This window comes from Trichinella spiralis (genome assembly GCF_000181795.1).
Source record: "Trichinella spiralis strain ISS 195 chromosome Unknown Scfld2, whole genome shotgun sequence".
Lineage (NCBI taxonomy): Eukaryota > Metazoa > Nematoda > Enoplea > Trichinellida > Trichinellidae > Trichinella > Trichinella spiralis.
The window spans coordinates 6485531-6501512 of record NW_003526941.1 but is presented as its reverse complement, the minus strand read 5'-3'; the positions used below and the strand labels follow the sequence as shown (position 1 = coordinate 6501512).

At 29.9% G+C, this 15982-nt stretch overlaps 2 protein-coding genes across 2 annotated transcripts; one reads left to right on the top strand and one right to left on the bottom strand.

Moving 5' to 3' along the window:
- The first annotated feature begins 430 nt into the window (after nt 1-430).
- On the top strand, nt 431-3120 carry Tsp_06042 (interferon-related developmental regulator family protein). The gene is made up of 8 exons (XM_003380282.1): nt 431-467; nt 556-660; nt 1311-1386; nt 1601-1796; nt 1899-1949; nt 2014-2174; nt 2402-2648; nt 2992-3120. The coding sequence occupies exons 1-8, from the start codon at nt 431-433 to the stop codon at nt 3118-3120; spliced, it is 1002 nt and encodes a 333-aa protein (XP_003380330.1).
- A 1161-nt stretch (nt 3121-4281) lies between these two features.
- Tsp_06043 (conserved hypothetical protein) lies at nt 4282-6916 on the bottom strand. Its single transcript, XM_003380281.1, has 6 exons — nt 6716-6916; nt 6508-6613; nt 5158-5238; nt 4959-5026; nt 4486-4626; nt 4282-4392 (listed from the first exon to the last, which is right to left on the bottom strand). The coding sequence occupies exons 1-6, from the start codon at nt 6914-6916 to the stop codon at nt 4282-4284; spliced, it is 708 nt and encodes a 235-aa protein (XP_003380329.1).
- Nucleotides 6917-15982: the final 9066 nt, after the last annotated feature.

The following is a 15982-nucleotide window of genomic DNA, read 5'->3' as shown; positions in this document are numbered from 1 at the left end:
CCGACGAGCTGCATATTTGAAATCAACAAATTACAGTAAGACGTTACAGTGAATGAAATTACAAGTAAGTAAAAATTATTTTGAATTGAAATCAAATTTAAAAGTATTTCTTATCATTTATTTTGTAAAAACAATTAAAATGATGAAGCAGAAATTTTTATAGTAATTATATTAATTACAAGAGAATCAGAATTTAGAAAAAAAAGAATTTGATTTAAAGAACTTTCCAAATTACATTTTTATCATTATTAATAAATTTTTTTTATTAAATTATAATTATTTAAATAATTTCAAAGCGATTTTGAACTAAAAAAACTTGTTTAAACATGATTTTAAACTGACCACAATTGAACCTAACAATCGTTTATACTATGATCAGTGATATTGTTGTGTTCGTGTTGCACGTAGATGTCGTTTCATTTTTTGAACTATGCCCAGAAAACGACAAGGTGTAAATAAATCAAAAGGTAATTTGATTTTCAATATTGAGCACATCAGTCGTTTAATTTTGATTTTTTGTTTTGTACAATGAATATATTCTAATGAGTTTTTTAGCGCGCATCATTGCCGTGCAAGATGACAATGATGACGATCGTGCGAGTTGCGCCGCGAGCGAAATATCTCAAATTTCTTTTGATGACATTTCCATAGATGAAGAAAGTATGAATAATTTTTTTTTGTCATTTTATTATTACTCTTGCATGTCAATTAAGAATTGTATTTTTTCAAATAATGAATGATTGAAATTTGTAATTCAGGTAGTATCAAAAATGGCTTGTTTCATCACTTTGTGTTCATCTGAAGTTTTTTCTACCAACAAATAATTTATCAGGTTTAATTTAGTTTTTGTTTATTTAGAGCTGTATTTTCAAAAATAATTTAATTTCTGTTGGACATTTCATCAGATTGAATTTCTAATTGTTCATGTTAATAGTTACAGTTGAAAGTATTTTTATCAATTTTGTGATTATTTTTTCTAGAATTGTTTATTTTATTTCAGTATGTAGAAAATTTTCATGTGAAATGTAGTTTAGGTCATTCTCGTTGTGACAATTTTTATTTTGTCTGTGCAGCACCTGATTATTTGTTAACTATTGCTCGATAACATAATTTTGACGAGTATCGTTTCAATTAAAATACGAATTTTAGTAGGCGTGTTTACTGAGCATAATAACAATTTTTTAATTGTTTGCCGGATGATCAGAAGAACTTTTAGTAAATAAAAAAATGATTTGACAATTATTATGTCGTATATATTGTTTATTTAATTTTTACATTTATTTGTTCAGATGAAATTTGTTATTTTTAAGATGGAAATGCCGTCAGTGATGTTGAATCATTGGAAGAAAAATTAAAAGAATACATTGATAACATGTCCGGCAAGAGGTATGTAAATTTCTATTCCAGTGTTCCTGATCTTTACTGGTGTTTGGTATCTTTCTCTAGTTCGGCAGCTCGTCTGGCCGCTCTGAAATCCGTTCAGCATTGCTTCAGTCGGCATTATCTTCCCACTGTTCTTGAAAATTGGTATATATAAATTTTGTTTTGAAAAAGAGAAAAATTTTCAAATAAGGAAGAATTTTTGTTACTTTGAATTTAGGAAAGTGACGTTTGCTGATAATTTGGACAGGTCAGTACGAAAATGTACACAAAATGAGCTTGAAGTGTGTATACATTTGGCAACGCTATTAGCACTTCAATTAGGCACCGATTCGTGCAGTTTGCTTTGCAAAATGATGTCAGTTATGAGAAATAATTTAACTGACAATAACAGATTGCCAAAACTGCGATGCTTGGTTAGTTTAAAGTTTATAAATGAATCAATAGATCAAGCTGTATTCTGTATAGGGGGGATAATTTGTACAAAAAAAGTGAAAAAGTTTTTTTTATTTTTTCAGTGCGCCACGTCATTAGCACTTTGTACGTTTGCAGCAGTAGAAGAGTTGGAAGTATTATTTATTGATGAATCAATTAAAATGTTGTACAATTAATCAATTATATTCTCATTTTTAGGATATTAGTGATGCAATTCAAACGTTGGGCAATGTTTGGACGCAGACGAAACCTGTTAGCACGTCTGCCGCGTCCGTTCCAGTGTTCTGCGCGGCGGTCTCTTCGTGGGCAGTTTTGCTGACGCAACTTCCCGCGCCATATTTGAAAGATACTCTCAAAAAGTATGTTTGATTATTAATTATTTGTATTTTTTGTATTTTTGAATCAATTTTTTTTGATTAACAAACGAGGCGTTTTGTATTTATTCAGTATTTTATTTGTTGAATGACGTTGAAAAAAGATAATATAAAAATTAAGTGCAAATACTGTAAAATTATTTCGTTACAGTAATATTCATTTTACTGTAGTGTTTTTTTTTGAATATTGTTCTGCGGTGGTTTCGTTTCAGTTATCTGCCGAGGCTTAGCGCATATTTGGAAAGTTCATCGGTTGATGTTCGTGTTGCCACCGGCGAGACGTTAGCTTTAATATATGAATTGGCCAGAAACGTTTACGATGGTGCATTTTATGCGGAAAATCATCAGTACATTTTGTCTGTTATGCAAGAAATGTCGGTCGCGTCGGAAAAGTGTCAGACAAAACGAGATCGTCGTCTACAACGTTCCTCTTTTCGTGACATTTATGCAGCGGTAAAGGTAAGTGATTGATTTTTTTCTTAATTATAATTTTCTGTATTCTCTTCCTTTTCTTGTTCACTTCCACTGATGGTATGAGTGTGAAAATGGTTTTTGTTGTCGTGGTTGTTGTTATTGTTGTTGTGGTTGTGATTCATCATCATTATTTTCTTCTTCTTATTCTTCCTCCTCTTCCTCCTTCTTCTCTTATTATTATAATTATAATGAATCATCTTCATCTTCGTCCAAAAGTGGTGTTGTTTTTGCAGGATGGATTTGCACCCTGCTTCAAAGTTAAATTTGGCAATGAAACGCTGATAATTGATTCTTGGTGTTGGAAATTATTTTACGAAATGTTTTGCAGTGTGTTCGCGAGTGGAATGAATACTCAGCTGAAGGTAGAGACTTTTATTTTTCTTTTTGTTCCACAACGTCCAACGTTTGTCAGCTTAGTGATTGTTGTCTTTCCCCTCCCACCCGGGGGTGGAGTTGAATTTTCTCAATTTTGACCATTTTTCATTAGGAGAACCAGTTTGTACGCGAAGTTTTTCAACTTGGTTTGCCGCCAGAAGACGGGCAGTTATGTAAATTGTCCAAATTGGAAAAAGTGGGGCATTTGAAACTTTTCCCTTTTTGCATATCCATTGTGCATTGTGTGTTGCGCTTTTAGAAAGTTTTCAATCAACGAATGTCGAAAGCGAGAAAAATTTCCCTTGCTCAACTGCGCGACAAACGCATAGCAGAACCCTACTCCCCTGAAAATACCAACTCTTGACAACAAATTTCATCATTGTTCATCATTGTTGCTTGCTTTTTCAAAAATAATTTCACACTTCTTCACAAATTTAGCTTTAAAAATCAAATATTGCAAAAAAGAAAAATTATGAACTTCCCCATTTTTTTTTCTTTCTTATCGTAAAATACATATGCCGAATTACATGCATCAGTTTGATTCATGCCTGGGTTCCAACCATGAACGCAGGGCGTTGTTTCGCTTAGGCATCGATTAGAATAATGACAAATTAAAAAAATTTTTCAAAAATTTTAAAAATGACTGAATTTTTTTTTTTCTTTTCTCTAAACAACGCCCATTTCAGCGCTGACAATGCAAAACGCAAATTTGTGGTCGTTGAAAAAAAAAAAGTAAAATAATANTTTTTTTAGAAGCAGTCGCGAAATATAATTTTGGATTATTTTCAGGTTTTCTTTTTTTTTTTCGACTGAAATTACATTTCAATCCAGTTGAAAATCAAATCGAATCNAGGTCATATTTCNAAATTGTACTACTATTTCACTGTAGATTTGTAAAAAAGTAGGTTCAATTTCTTTTGGAAACGGTTTGAGTATTTTTAATTCAAAAGCCAACCAAACAAGCAAAATTTGTTGCTATAAAAAGTGAAACTTTAAAAAAAAGTCAGAATTCAATTTTTCAAGAGGAAGGCATATACAGATATATATATATATGTGTGTGTGTGTGTGTGTTTGTGTGTGCGCGCATGTATGTTTGTTTGTTTAACCAGGTAGTTCTGAAATGTTGGAGAGTTTAGCAGTTTTTATGTTATGATAATAATAATAATGGGAATGGGATTAAGAACAGAATTGTTATTTAAAAGATTTAAAGCTGTTTTTGTTTCTTTGGTTCTTCTTTTTTAAATTACTTGTTTCCCAACGGCAGCAAATAGTTAGCAGGGCAGTTGATACGGCGATGCTTTTCTGTACGAACCAACACTAAACCGTCTTCATCTTCATTTTGAGCAAATACGACCTTTGAAATGAGAGACAATTATAATTAAAAAGAGAAAAAAAGCAAAATTTGAGGCAATTGTTTATTTTTATTATTATCATTATTATATTCTACCTGATCTCGGTATAACCGTAGATTTACTGACCCGTCCCAGAGGTTCAAATTCTGCACCACTTGCATGGGTCGTTCGTTCATGTAAATTCTACTTGTGCATGTTGATGGAAAACGACCGATTATTTCGTTACTTTTGTATCCCTTGAAAAGTGATAATTTAATAAAATAATTGCTATCAAAAATACCCTTCATATTTTTACCTGCCACCAATCAGGATCTGATTTATCCAAAACCATCACTCGTTCCCCTTTTCTTTAAAAAATAATAAAGTTAAGAATGTATAGGGAAGAGGATGAAATTATCATATATATATATAAATGCTACTTCAGATCTAGCTCGTCGACGAATTTTGCTCGAAAATCGTGTGTCACTATGTAAACAGTGGGTGATACTTGATTGGCGCTTTTTGCCTAAATTATAATAATATTTTTAATTGAATTTTTTTTATTGTTATTAAAGTATATATTTTTCACCGTGATGAAATTGATGTTTGACGAACTGCTAACATCACTTTCCAATGCACTGTCGTCATCGTTATATTCTGAAGAGTATTGTTTTGAAATTGGACGAACTTTGAAACAGTGTCCGCCTTTCAGTTGGCTAAATCCTGTTTACGAATATTCAAAAAAAATTATTTTCCACATAACGTTACCGTAAAATGATAAAGCATACCTGCGGTTTCTGACGGTTGCTCGCAATCCAACGAAAAGCTTTTCATTTTCATTCCAAGCTTACGAATATGCTGTGCAGTAACTGTAATTTAAAAGAAAAAATTTTTTCGCAGATATGAATTTTTATATAATCAAAATTGATTCGATTGAACGTGCAATGAATTTTAGTGGGTGGAATTTTTTCAGAGCCTCTTTTATGTGATGAATAAAAAAGCGAGTATCAAATTTCTTTGCTTTTGAAAATTTCAAATTATCATCAAAGTGCGTATTGTGCGTTGTTGTACATATCACTGGGAATTTTTTTTTCTTTGGGAAAAAATAGTGCAAAATCAATTTTTATTCTTATTTTATGGTAAATGGTAGTTTTAAAAAATAGATGAAAAAGATGGTGCGCTTGTTTTAATTAAAAAGTATCAGTTGAAAAGTGTCTCCATTTGTCACGCCAATTGATAAGTGGAGAAAGTGAAATCAAATAAAGAATGGACGGAAGTAGTTTTGTTTTTTTTTTATGTGAAAATTAATTGGTCATTGTGGTTGAATGGAAAAAATTCACTTTAATGAAATTGATGACAAGAAATGATAAATTTGATAAATCCTTTCTCTTAAATCGCATTCGATAAAGGAATTTATTATCAATTCGATAAATTTGAAAACGTTGATCTTGAACTACTTTGACATTTCATCAGTAGGCGAAAGTAAATTATTGGCACAGATTGAATTCAAATTTTTGAATGTAATCGAAGAAGGTGGTTTTATTTTTTATGTTTATTCATTCATTCGAAACTACTTTTTCTTGCTTTTGTTCAGTTGAATTTATTCGAATATGCAATTGCATTTCAACGTTGAATAAAAGGAAAGAACTTATTCAACAACTTTTCATTAATATATTAATGAGCTGTGTTCGATTTTGGATTGCATTTTTTTAGTTGAAAAATCTATTCCTACACTGAATGCTAATTTTAATATTAATTTCCTGATTGGATAATTTTCAAATTTAGTCTCTGATGATTTTCAAAAGAAAAAAAAGGAATTTGCTTTGATAAAAATATTTAACCTTTAACATGCTACGCATAAATAATTCGTTAGTGAAAAAAATTTTTTTTTTCAAGAAAATGAAAATCATCTCCGAAACTAATTATAATATTGTGATTAATATTAATATTAATCAGTTACCTCGTGATGATTTGCTGTCGTAAGGGTCGCTTTCGTTGCTTTCGGTTGACTTTTGTGAAGTTAAATTTGGGCTCGATTGAACTGCTACAGTGTAATTTTTTTTAAAAAAAAGCAACAAATTATTATAATATATATATTGTTGGTGTGAGAAATTGAATTTTAAATTAATTTCACTTACCAACTGGTGCAATTGATCCAGGACTGCTTCTAGAGCTGCTTGTCATTGAAGAATTGGTTAGAGAAATTTGGCAGCAACTTTGTTTGCGAGTGAACAACGAATCACGCTATATATATATATGTGTGCGTATAATTAAACTTGAATGCTTCTTATTTATTAATTTTAAATAAATTAATAAGATGAATAAATTAAAAAAAAAACTACTTACACTGCTGCGAGAAAATTCGTTTGAATCGTAACTGTTCATTTGTGAAAGTTGGGGACTTTTGGCATTGCAGTGGGCGCCGGTTTGTTGCGGTGATTTCAGACTGCTTCGTCGACGTTGGGCCATTTCGTTTGCCATTTTCAAAGCCAAATAAATTGGATCGATCCAATCCGCTTGTTGTTGATCTTCTCCATTGGAAGACATTTTTTTCAGGTGCACTTTTTCGTTAGCACCAAGACTGTGCTTTTTCACTTCCTGAAGATGAATATTAATTATAATTTATTATTACAATTGTAGTGATAGTAGTAGCATCAGTTGAAGAAACAGATAACAATTATAAAATAATGAAATATCTAATAATGATAATAATAGTTATAATAACCGGCAAAGAAGAACGCTTGGCAGCGGTTAGCAGCAACGAAATAACTATCGGAAAATAAAAAGGCTGGCTGGCGTCTCAGATGGAACATTTAACATTTCCGTTCATATGTTTTAAACGAAAAGCACTCGGCGGGGGCGGCATATGGAATTTCTCTCCCTCTCTCTCTCTCACCAAGTGACAAGTTGCTTTTCAATTAAGAAAAAATTATTCAAAAGAAAACAGCTTATTTTTACAAATGGGTCTTTGTTTGTTCTTTGAATATGAAAATAATAGCAACAGTCAAATGTGTAAAATTAATTAAATTAACCAAACGTTGTTGTCGTAATGGAGGACGACGAATGTTGGAATAAAAAGAAGTAATTAATTTAAAAGGGAAGAAGTGATGCTTTTCAATTGACAAAACTGCAGTTGAGATGGTAGTGGAAAGTGGTAGAAATTAGAATCATCATTACTTGGAGAGGGAAATGGATGGTTATTTCTTATGATTATGAATATTGGTTTTGGAGGAAAAATTATCATTGTAGCAACAGTGCCTCTGTGTGAGTGGGGTGTGGTGTGCGGGGGAGGGGAGAGTAGGGGAGGGGGGGGGGGAAGCAGTCACTTCAGAGATGCTACTGACTGAATAGCTTTGAAAGCTAAACGTTGATAGCGGCGGTAGCAGCAGCAGTAGAATCAATTTCTTGATTTAATTTCATTCGATAAGAGCTCGCAAAGGCAAAGCTCCCAGGGCACCATTTCGTTAAACTTAGAAAACAAACAGTCTCTCTCTCTCTTTGTGTGTGCGTGCTTGCGTTGTTTGTTGTACTTTTTCATCGATTGCTTGCTTGCTTCATCAGATTAAATTATCGTTTTCATATTATAGTGGAAATGTGGAACATATTATTTATTTATTCATTTTTGATTTTATAATTGCTTAACAATTGATGGTATTATTATTATTAATATTGTTGTTGTGACTATCGTTTGTTCACGTTGTGCCGTTGATGAGCATCAATTTGTAAGACAAAACATTGATTTAGCATTGCTGATGTTGATTATTAAAATTATTGTCTTTACGCCGGTCTGCATTATCATCAGTGCGAAGCCATAATATTATTAATTTTATCGCACATCATTTTACAATATTCATTTTATCCGTATAATTTAAAAAAAGATTAACATTTATTTTTCCATTAAGCTTCTGTTTTCTTGCATTTCAATAACTCTAATTGATGTGATATATAAATTTGATTAAGAAAATACATCTATTTGAGAAATGTCTCCAACTATTTTTAATTAAAGAATATTATTATTAATGCAAAAGCTGTAAGAAAAAAGTATTTCGAATATCAAATCTGAAGAAAGAGAGAAGATCTTTTTTCTTTCAAAAATTATCGTTTGAAAAAAAAATGTATGAAATTATATTTTAATATTTTGTGGTGCATAATTTTGAATATTTTTTTTTCATTATCATTATTCTATTCTATTCTATTCTTTCCTTTGCAATTTCATTCGGTCAAATGAAAATGGCTTCGAGTATTGTCAACTTGGTCATCATTGTATGATAACTTTTTTCGGCAAAATGACTTTGCTTTTTTCTTTTCTTGTTCTTTCAATTTACTTTTTGAATAGAAATGAAAATTTTGACTTTATAATAATTTATTATTATTTATTAAATGAAATGAAAAAAGTAATGAATCGTGAAGCATAAAAAATCATATTAGCACATGCCCAGTCAGTCAATCAGTCATTGGTACAAGAAAACAGCAATGAAATTTGCATATTACATTTGTCCGGTTGTGATGTAATTGAAATTCTCGAAATATTGAAAACAGTACAGTAAAGATAATTTTGTAATTGGACGGATCATACTGAGGTTTTGATTGCATATTATGGAAGTGGATAAGTTTTTAGATTTTTATTCGTGCCAATCCAAAAATAATTATGATAATTCATTTTTAATTTCCACGCTGTGAAGTTCAGTTACTGTGGGCAAAATTGTTCACATCAAGTAATATAATATGCGTTTCTTCTTAATATGTTCTTTCTTTCTTTTATCTTATAATTAAAAATTTTTTTTAAATCTATTATCAATTATTGAAATATAACATTTCAAAGTATTGATGATGATGATGTTGTTGTTGTTGTTGAGAAAGTGAAAGTGCAATAATTTAAATTGAAAAAAAAGGATTTTCGAATTAATAAATAAAAGAAGGAAATTAAAAAGGTGAATTTATTAATTTGAAAAATTTACTTTACTAGAATATAAAATAAAAACGCATCACTGAAAGCTGATTTGAAATTACAACAGAATGATGTTATTTCAAAAAAATCAAAGAAGATATGAAAAATGAATTTGCTATCTGTTTTTTTTAATTTTCTTTTCTACGCTATTTCAACAAGTGTAAATTAATTCGTCAGTTATTTCATATATTGATTAATTTCTGGTGAATTTTTAATGATCGAAGAAAGTCTTTCACGTGGAACAGTTCTTATTCATACTACAATTATGCTAATGCATTGTGTAGTGCAACAATATATGCGAGTGCTTTTTGGGGAGAATTTTGAAAAGAAAAGCAGTGGAATTTAACAATTATATTTATATAATATATAAGGGATGTTGACTTACCCTCTTTGTATTTATTGGAAATGTATGTTGAGAAAAGTGTTTCTCCATGTGGGAAAATAATGAACGCACTTTTGTCGTGGTGGTATTTTTAATCTCAGCATGGAACATCGGGAAAAATCATATCATTGTTGATATTATAATTAACTTTTCCCGTGATTGAATAATATTATATTTGAAAAATTTTCATAATTGTTTAAATTTCTATTTTTCTGCAGTTTTGCGCGAAACAATTGGTCAGAATTGAAAATTTGACAGACTGCACACCATTGCCTATTGGTAAAAGGGATTTTTTTATCCCCGTCTTCTACCTATGAAAAATTTATTTCACGAACAAATCAAGCAGCAGCTGTTTCTTAAGGAAATGTAGGAAAAAAAATAAAGTTGAAAAAGCAAGCATACACAGCAGTTGTCTCTACTATTGATGCCATTATTTGCAAAGGATTGTTGTTGTTTTTAGTTTTTTTTCCAACGATTGAGATTATTGGGGAAATGAATTTAACAATTTCTGCATTTTCTGATTCTCTGCTTTAAGCAGCTATTAACTAACTGTCTGTAATTGATAGAGCATATTATGACTCTTGAAACAAATCAACTAGTGCAAGTTATGTAGATCTATGCTAGGATTATTTTCTTTTTAGAATAATAATAATATTATTTAATTGAAAACAAAATTTTGAAACCTCATCTTTGAAATCCTTTATTCTCCTTTTTAACTTTATCAATGAATATTTAAATTTTTATTGATATTTATATCGAAACAATTTGTGTAAACATGAATTTTATTTATCCGTTGGCTTATGTCTTATCCCTTTCAAGCTTTAATTAAATATTTGGCAGAAATCAATGCGTATCAAATAAAAGCTATCTATTGGCAATTGTGCTATGCAGTTCTGTTTGTGTGCGCGTTTATCCGTACTTTTTAAACATTAAAGTTTCCAAAGCAACAATTTATTTATTTATAGAATAGCTTCTTAAATTTATTATTTGAAAAATGCAAAAAAGAAATATTTTGTAGAAGAAATTTTATTTTGCATATCAACAAAAACGGTGTATCTTATTTAGTATTTAATTTTGTGTAAACACCAATTTCGTGTTAAATTTGTAATAGATTTGATTGTAATATTCAGCGGTTTCGATTTCCTATGCGTAGCGTTATTTTCCACACGGAAATTATTGTGTACTGCGTATTTTGATCAAAAGTTATTATCCATTGAAATTATGGGATGCAAATTTATAGAGAAACGACAATCGTCATCTCCAAAAGAGCATTTTGACAAATGCTAATAAATATTTTGCTATTGTTGCTTCTATATTGAAGTAATTCATAACTGGAACGATCTGTGATGTATAAATAAGAGATATATGGAAGTTATTAGATATTGTGCTATTTTCGCGCTCTTTGGAGTCCAGTGATGAAAAGAAAGAAGGGACATACATATGTATATATAGTGGAAGAATAGTTTTAAAAAGGTGTGAAATATCGTTGAAAATTTAAGATTTACAATTTGTTAGCTTTTGACTCGTGGTACTGTAACATTTGTAACACTTTTTTTAAAAATGATTTATTATAACTTTTACACAGTAATTATGTTGGAATTTGTGATGAAACTGTTCAACTTTTTTTGTTACTTTGTTCTCCGTATGCCAATCTCATATGTATATTACTTATACGTATGTAAGTTTTACTTGCTCATAAGACAAGCTTTTGCGAGGAACAATTTATTAATTTATAAATAAATGCGCGACAATTGAATGAAGCATAAAAGCAGCATTGGCATTTCAAACTGACAATTGCTTTCCGGATATTAATTTCAAAAATAAACGAATATGAATCTTTGTTCTCAGTTTATTAAATTAAATGACAAGTTGATTTAAAATTCTTATGATTCTTATAAATTCAGGGGAATATTTAATTTTTTTTTCTCTTTTTGCGTTTTGCAAATGTTCAATTCAAGAGTATCATCAGTTTAATAATAACAGTAATATGAAAAATCAGAAATATTAATTTTGTTGTTGGTGTTGTTATTTGTTGGTTTATTGATTATCGGAAGAAAATGAAAATTGACAATGTAATTTGTGTTATAATAAAAAAAATGTTTTTCTTACCTGTTTGTTATAATTAGTATTAATGGAAGTTTTGGCCGATGAAGGGGATCCGTGTGTTGGGTTGTGTTTGCTTGTCATTTCGTTTGGCATGTTCCGTTGTTCAAATTTTTCTGAAACAAAAAGTATCTACGTATATCATGTATACATAGCAATATTCATCTTTGATCAGCTGATATTTGACTGAAGTGGAATTTGAAAAAAATTTCATTTTAAATTATTATTATTATTGAAGAATGTCTTTCATCTTCTTCTACCTGCAATTCAGATCAGTTAACTCTCCAGTAGCTTCAAAATAGACGTAAAAATTATTGTTATTATTGTTGTTATTGGATGATGATGGAAAAAGTGTCAAAATTTTGTCGACAAATTATTATTAATTACCGCAGTTGCTTTTTTTGTTAATTCAAATATGTTGCTGTTGTTGTGGCGGTGGGTGATGTGAAAAATTGCTGTTTTCAATTTTCAAACATTTTGCGTGTAGAATATGAAGAAGAGAAGGTGTATTATGAAATTTCAATGCAAGCTGAAAAGCTGGAGCTTAGCTTTAGTAAAGCAGCAGAAACAGCTGACACTTTTTGTGGGTTGAACTTCAACTACAAGCTTGCTCTGTGCAAGAACGTCGCGACACTTGGTGCCATTTCAACATTCCCTGCCATGTGCTGCAGACATGCGACATATGTAAATGCTAGTGGAATTATACCGCTTCTACGTCAGCACAATTACCACATCACAGAATCTTAATAATTCAGTGTTGCAATATTTTGTAAAAAATTTTAAATTTGACAAAAATCAACTGCTACAATTTTTGCTATTATCCCATTTTCTTTCGAATGTGTGAACAATTGAAACTTACTTATTCTATACTACATACATCAAATATATTGTACTTGGCTTTCTGAAATAAATTATTCATTCGTATCAAATGCACAACATGTAAATTACACTTGTTCATCAAAGAAGAAAGGGTTTTATCGATCTTCTGCTTTTTTCTTGCTTTTCATGCTAAACCACGCTTTTTGAAAATATTACTACAAGTGCAAAACAAAAAGCACCATTTTGTTATTTGCTATGTAAATTTCAAACTATTTTTTGTTTCTTCGTTTTTAATGTAATTTATTTATTTATTATTTGCATACTTTTCAATTCGCAGTTGAGAAACATTACACCTTTTTATGTTTTATTACCTTCACTAAAAGTTAACTGCTTCTTCTTTTATCGCCATAAAATTTCAAGGTGGAAATTGCAAATGTAGTTATTTATTTTTAATGGAAAATGGTGTAATCTTCTTTTTTTTGTTTTGTAAAAAAATTGATTTTCAAGTTTAGAAAATTGTCACCTAATTCTGACATGGTCTTGATTTTTGAAATGAAAAATGCAATTCTTGACATATTTCATCAACTCTCATTAACAGCGACATTTGAAAAATTAGCTTAAATTGATTTAAAATTTCAAATTTTGTTGATTAATTATTTTTATTATTATTCGAGAAAAATTGTGCAATTATTGCATGTCATGCATCATCACTGGTAGAGCGGTATTCAAAAAGAGAAACTGAGAGAGGAGACGGGGGAGGGGTTTGGATGAAAAATTTTATTCTACCGCAATTAATAATCAGCAGCTTGCATACAATTTGATGAATATTCAATTTTTTTTTAATCTAAAACGAATCTGAGCAAATCGGATTTTTTTAAATATTATAATAGTTGTTGTTGTTGTTTGTTTCTTCTACTTTTTCTTGTTCAATAGTATGTTTAGGCTCAATTTTAAATTTATAGATATTTTTTTTGGTTTAAAAATTCAACGAATGCAATAAAATTGTTAATGAATTCAGCAAATTTGAAATTTATTGAACAAGAATGGACGCTACTTTTATTATTATTGTGGTTGAATTCTTTTCACTGTTTTGCGAAATTTGATTGGTTAATTTTTGATCAAGTATATTTTGCTGTGTCCGTATGCGTATTGTAACGATATATTTGTAGTGTTGGGATGGGATGGGCCAGGAGGGAGGAGAATGGAAAGTCGAATAGTGTGTTTGTGTGTGTCTGTTAGTTAGTTAGTGCACGCGCATAGTTAGCTCTATTAAACAGACAGATTTTTATGTAAACGGATCGAAATTTCTTTATACGGCGAGATGATCATTCTTTTGCAATTTTTATGCATTCTATTTTTAACATTCTTCAAAGCATATCAATCGAATATTATTTTTCTTATGAGAGTTAGCCCAGAAATATGTCATTTTAGGGCGGGTGGCATGCACTGCGAAAAATAAAATCACCCATGCAGATATTGCAGAAAATAATAAATTGCAAACTCCATTACCGCTGTGATTATTGCAGCTGCTGTTTTGGATGTTGTTATACAGAATAAAAATATTCCATAAATCATATTCATCGACAATTTGTGATAATGATTTTTTGATTGAAATTAAAATTTCAAATTTATTAATGTTGCCTCGATATAACGTCGCTTCATCAACAACGATAAATGGAGTTATTTATTCGCGCGTGGTTCGTGGTTATTACGAAGCGAATTGTTAAAATTTTGATAATGCTTTTGAAAAGTTTTGCAAATTTAGTTATTCATTTATTCTCTGCAGTCATTTCAAATTCATTGCAGGTGCATTGCATTTCTATTTGTAGATTGCACTATTGGCTGTTTTGCATTTGTCAGCATATATTTATTTATGAAAAATTAAATATTATTTAAAACTAATTCTTTTTTATCTGTTGAACGATTAAAATTTAGATATTTTTTCAAGTAAACAATATTCTTTGAAAACAATTTACTTATAGTTGTTACAGATTGGAAATGGAAATGGAAGGGAAAATAAAATTTTTCATGAAAACAACTGCTGTGAAGTTTTATATTTTTTATTAAAAGAAATATACTTATTAAATCTAATTCAATTCAGCGCATCCTTTATTCGTTCAGACTTTCTTTCTTTACTGACAAATTATGTTATCTTCATTCCCATCATATACCCTATCAAATGTTGTGCGAACGAAAGTTTTATTGAAATGAGAAACAAAAAATATGCAAAGTGGCAATTATTTTATTATTTTATATCATTTATCCTAAGAGAAATTACTCGGCATATCATTTGCAAGAGATGCAGCTGTTTTTTCTTTTTTCTTTTTGTCCCTATTTTTGTAATGATAATGGAATTGTATGACATTTGCTTTGCAATGCGCAGCATTAAGCGATTCGATTAATTAAATGTTGGTTGTTGTATTTCTTTCTTTCTTTTTTTGTTTTATCAAGCAATTAAATTGAACAGTTGTTATTTTGCACATTATTATATCATTGAATTCACTGTGCGTGGTACTGAACGTAAAATTGTGCTTGTAATTAAATTCTGCCTCTTTTTGAAATAATAAACATCGTGTAAAGCTTTTATTTTAATTTGCTGAATCTGAAGCGGAAATGAATTTTTGAGCATTCATTTTATTTATTCATTTATGTATATCTGTCTGTACACGGGGAGATTGAATTGGAATTCTGGTGTGTACATGTTAGACTTTTGAAACTTTATGCTAATTGACTTTTCAGTTTTATTATCGTAGTTTGTTAAGCTTAATTTTTTAAACTGATTTGTACTTTAGTAAATTTTTGTCCAATTGCAAACACTGATGATAATAACTTCGATACCTGAAATCACTTTTGTTAATATTTTTCATTTTTAATATAAAATTTGCGTGCAGTTGTGATTCAGTTTTTCTTTTCATCGTTGTCCATTTATGGGTTGGTTAATCGATTGAGTTATTTATCCATTTTCAAATGGTTCAAATGAAAAGTTTTCCAATTAAGCATAGATTTTTGAGCTTGGAAAATTATGTTCGTGCAAAGCAACATGGTGCCTTTGCCTTTTTGTATTCATTCACACGCGGACGAGCTGATGCTCATATTGACTTAACAAATATGCTGACGTGTGTAATAAATACAAAATTGACATCAGTTTGAGTGCAATTTCACAGTCAATATATGAATTGAATGAAAAGTAATATCACAAATGATTCACAATCTCAGTACTGCTCAAAAATAAATATGACTTTCTTAATATTGTAACAAAATGCTTTATCAATTTTGAAAATCATTTCAGTTATATACTATTTCATGCCAAGGTGAACAATAATAATAAATTTTTTCTTTTCCTTTCACTTCATTAAGAGAT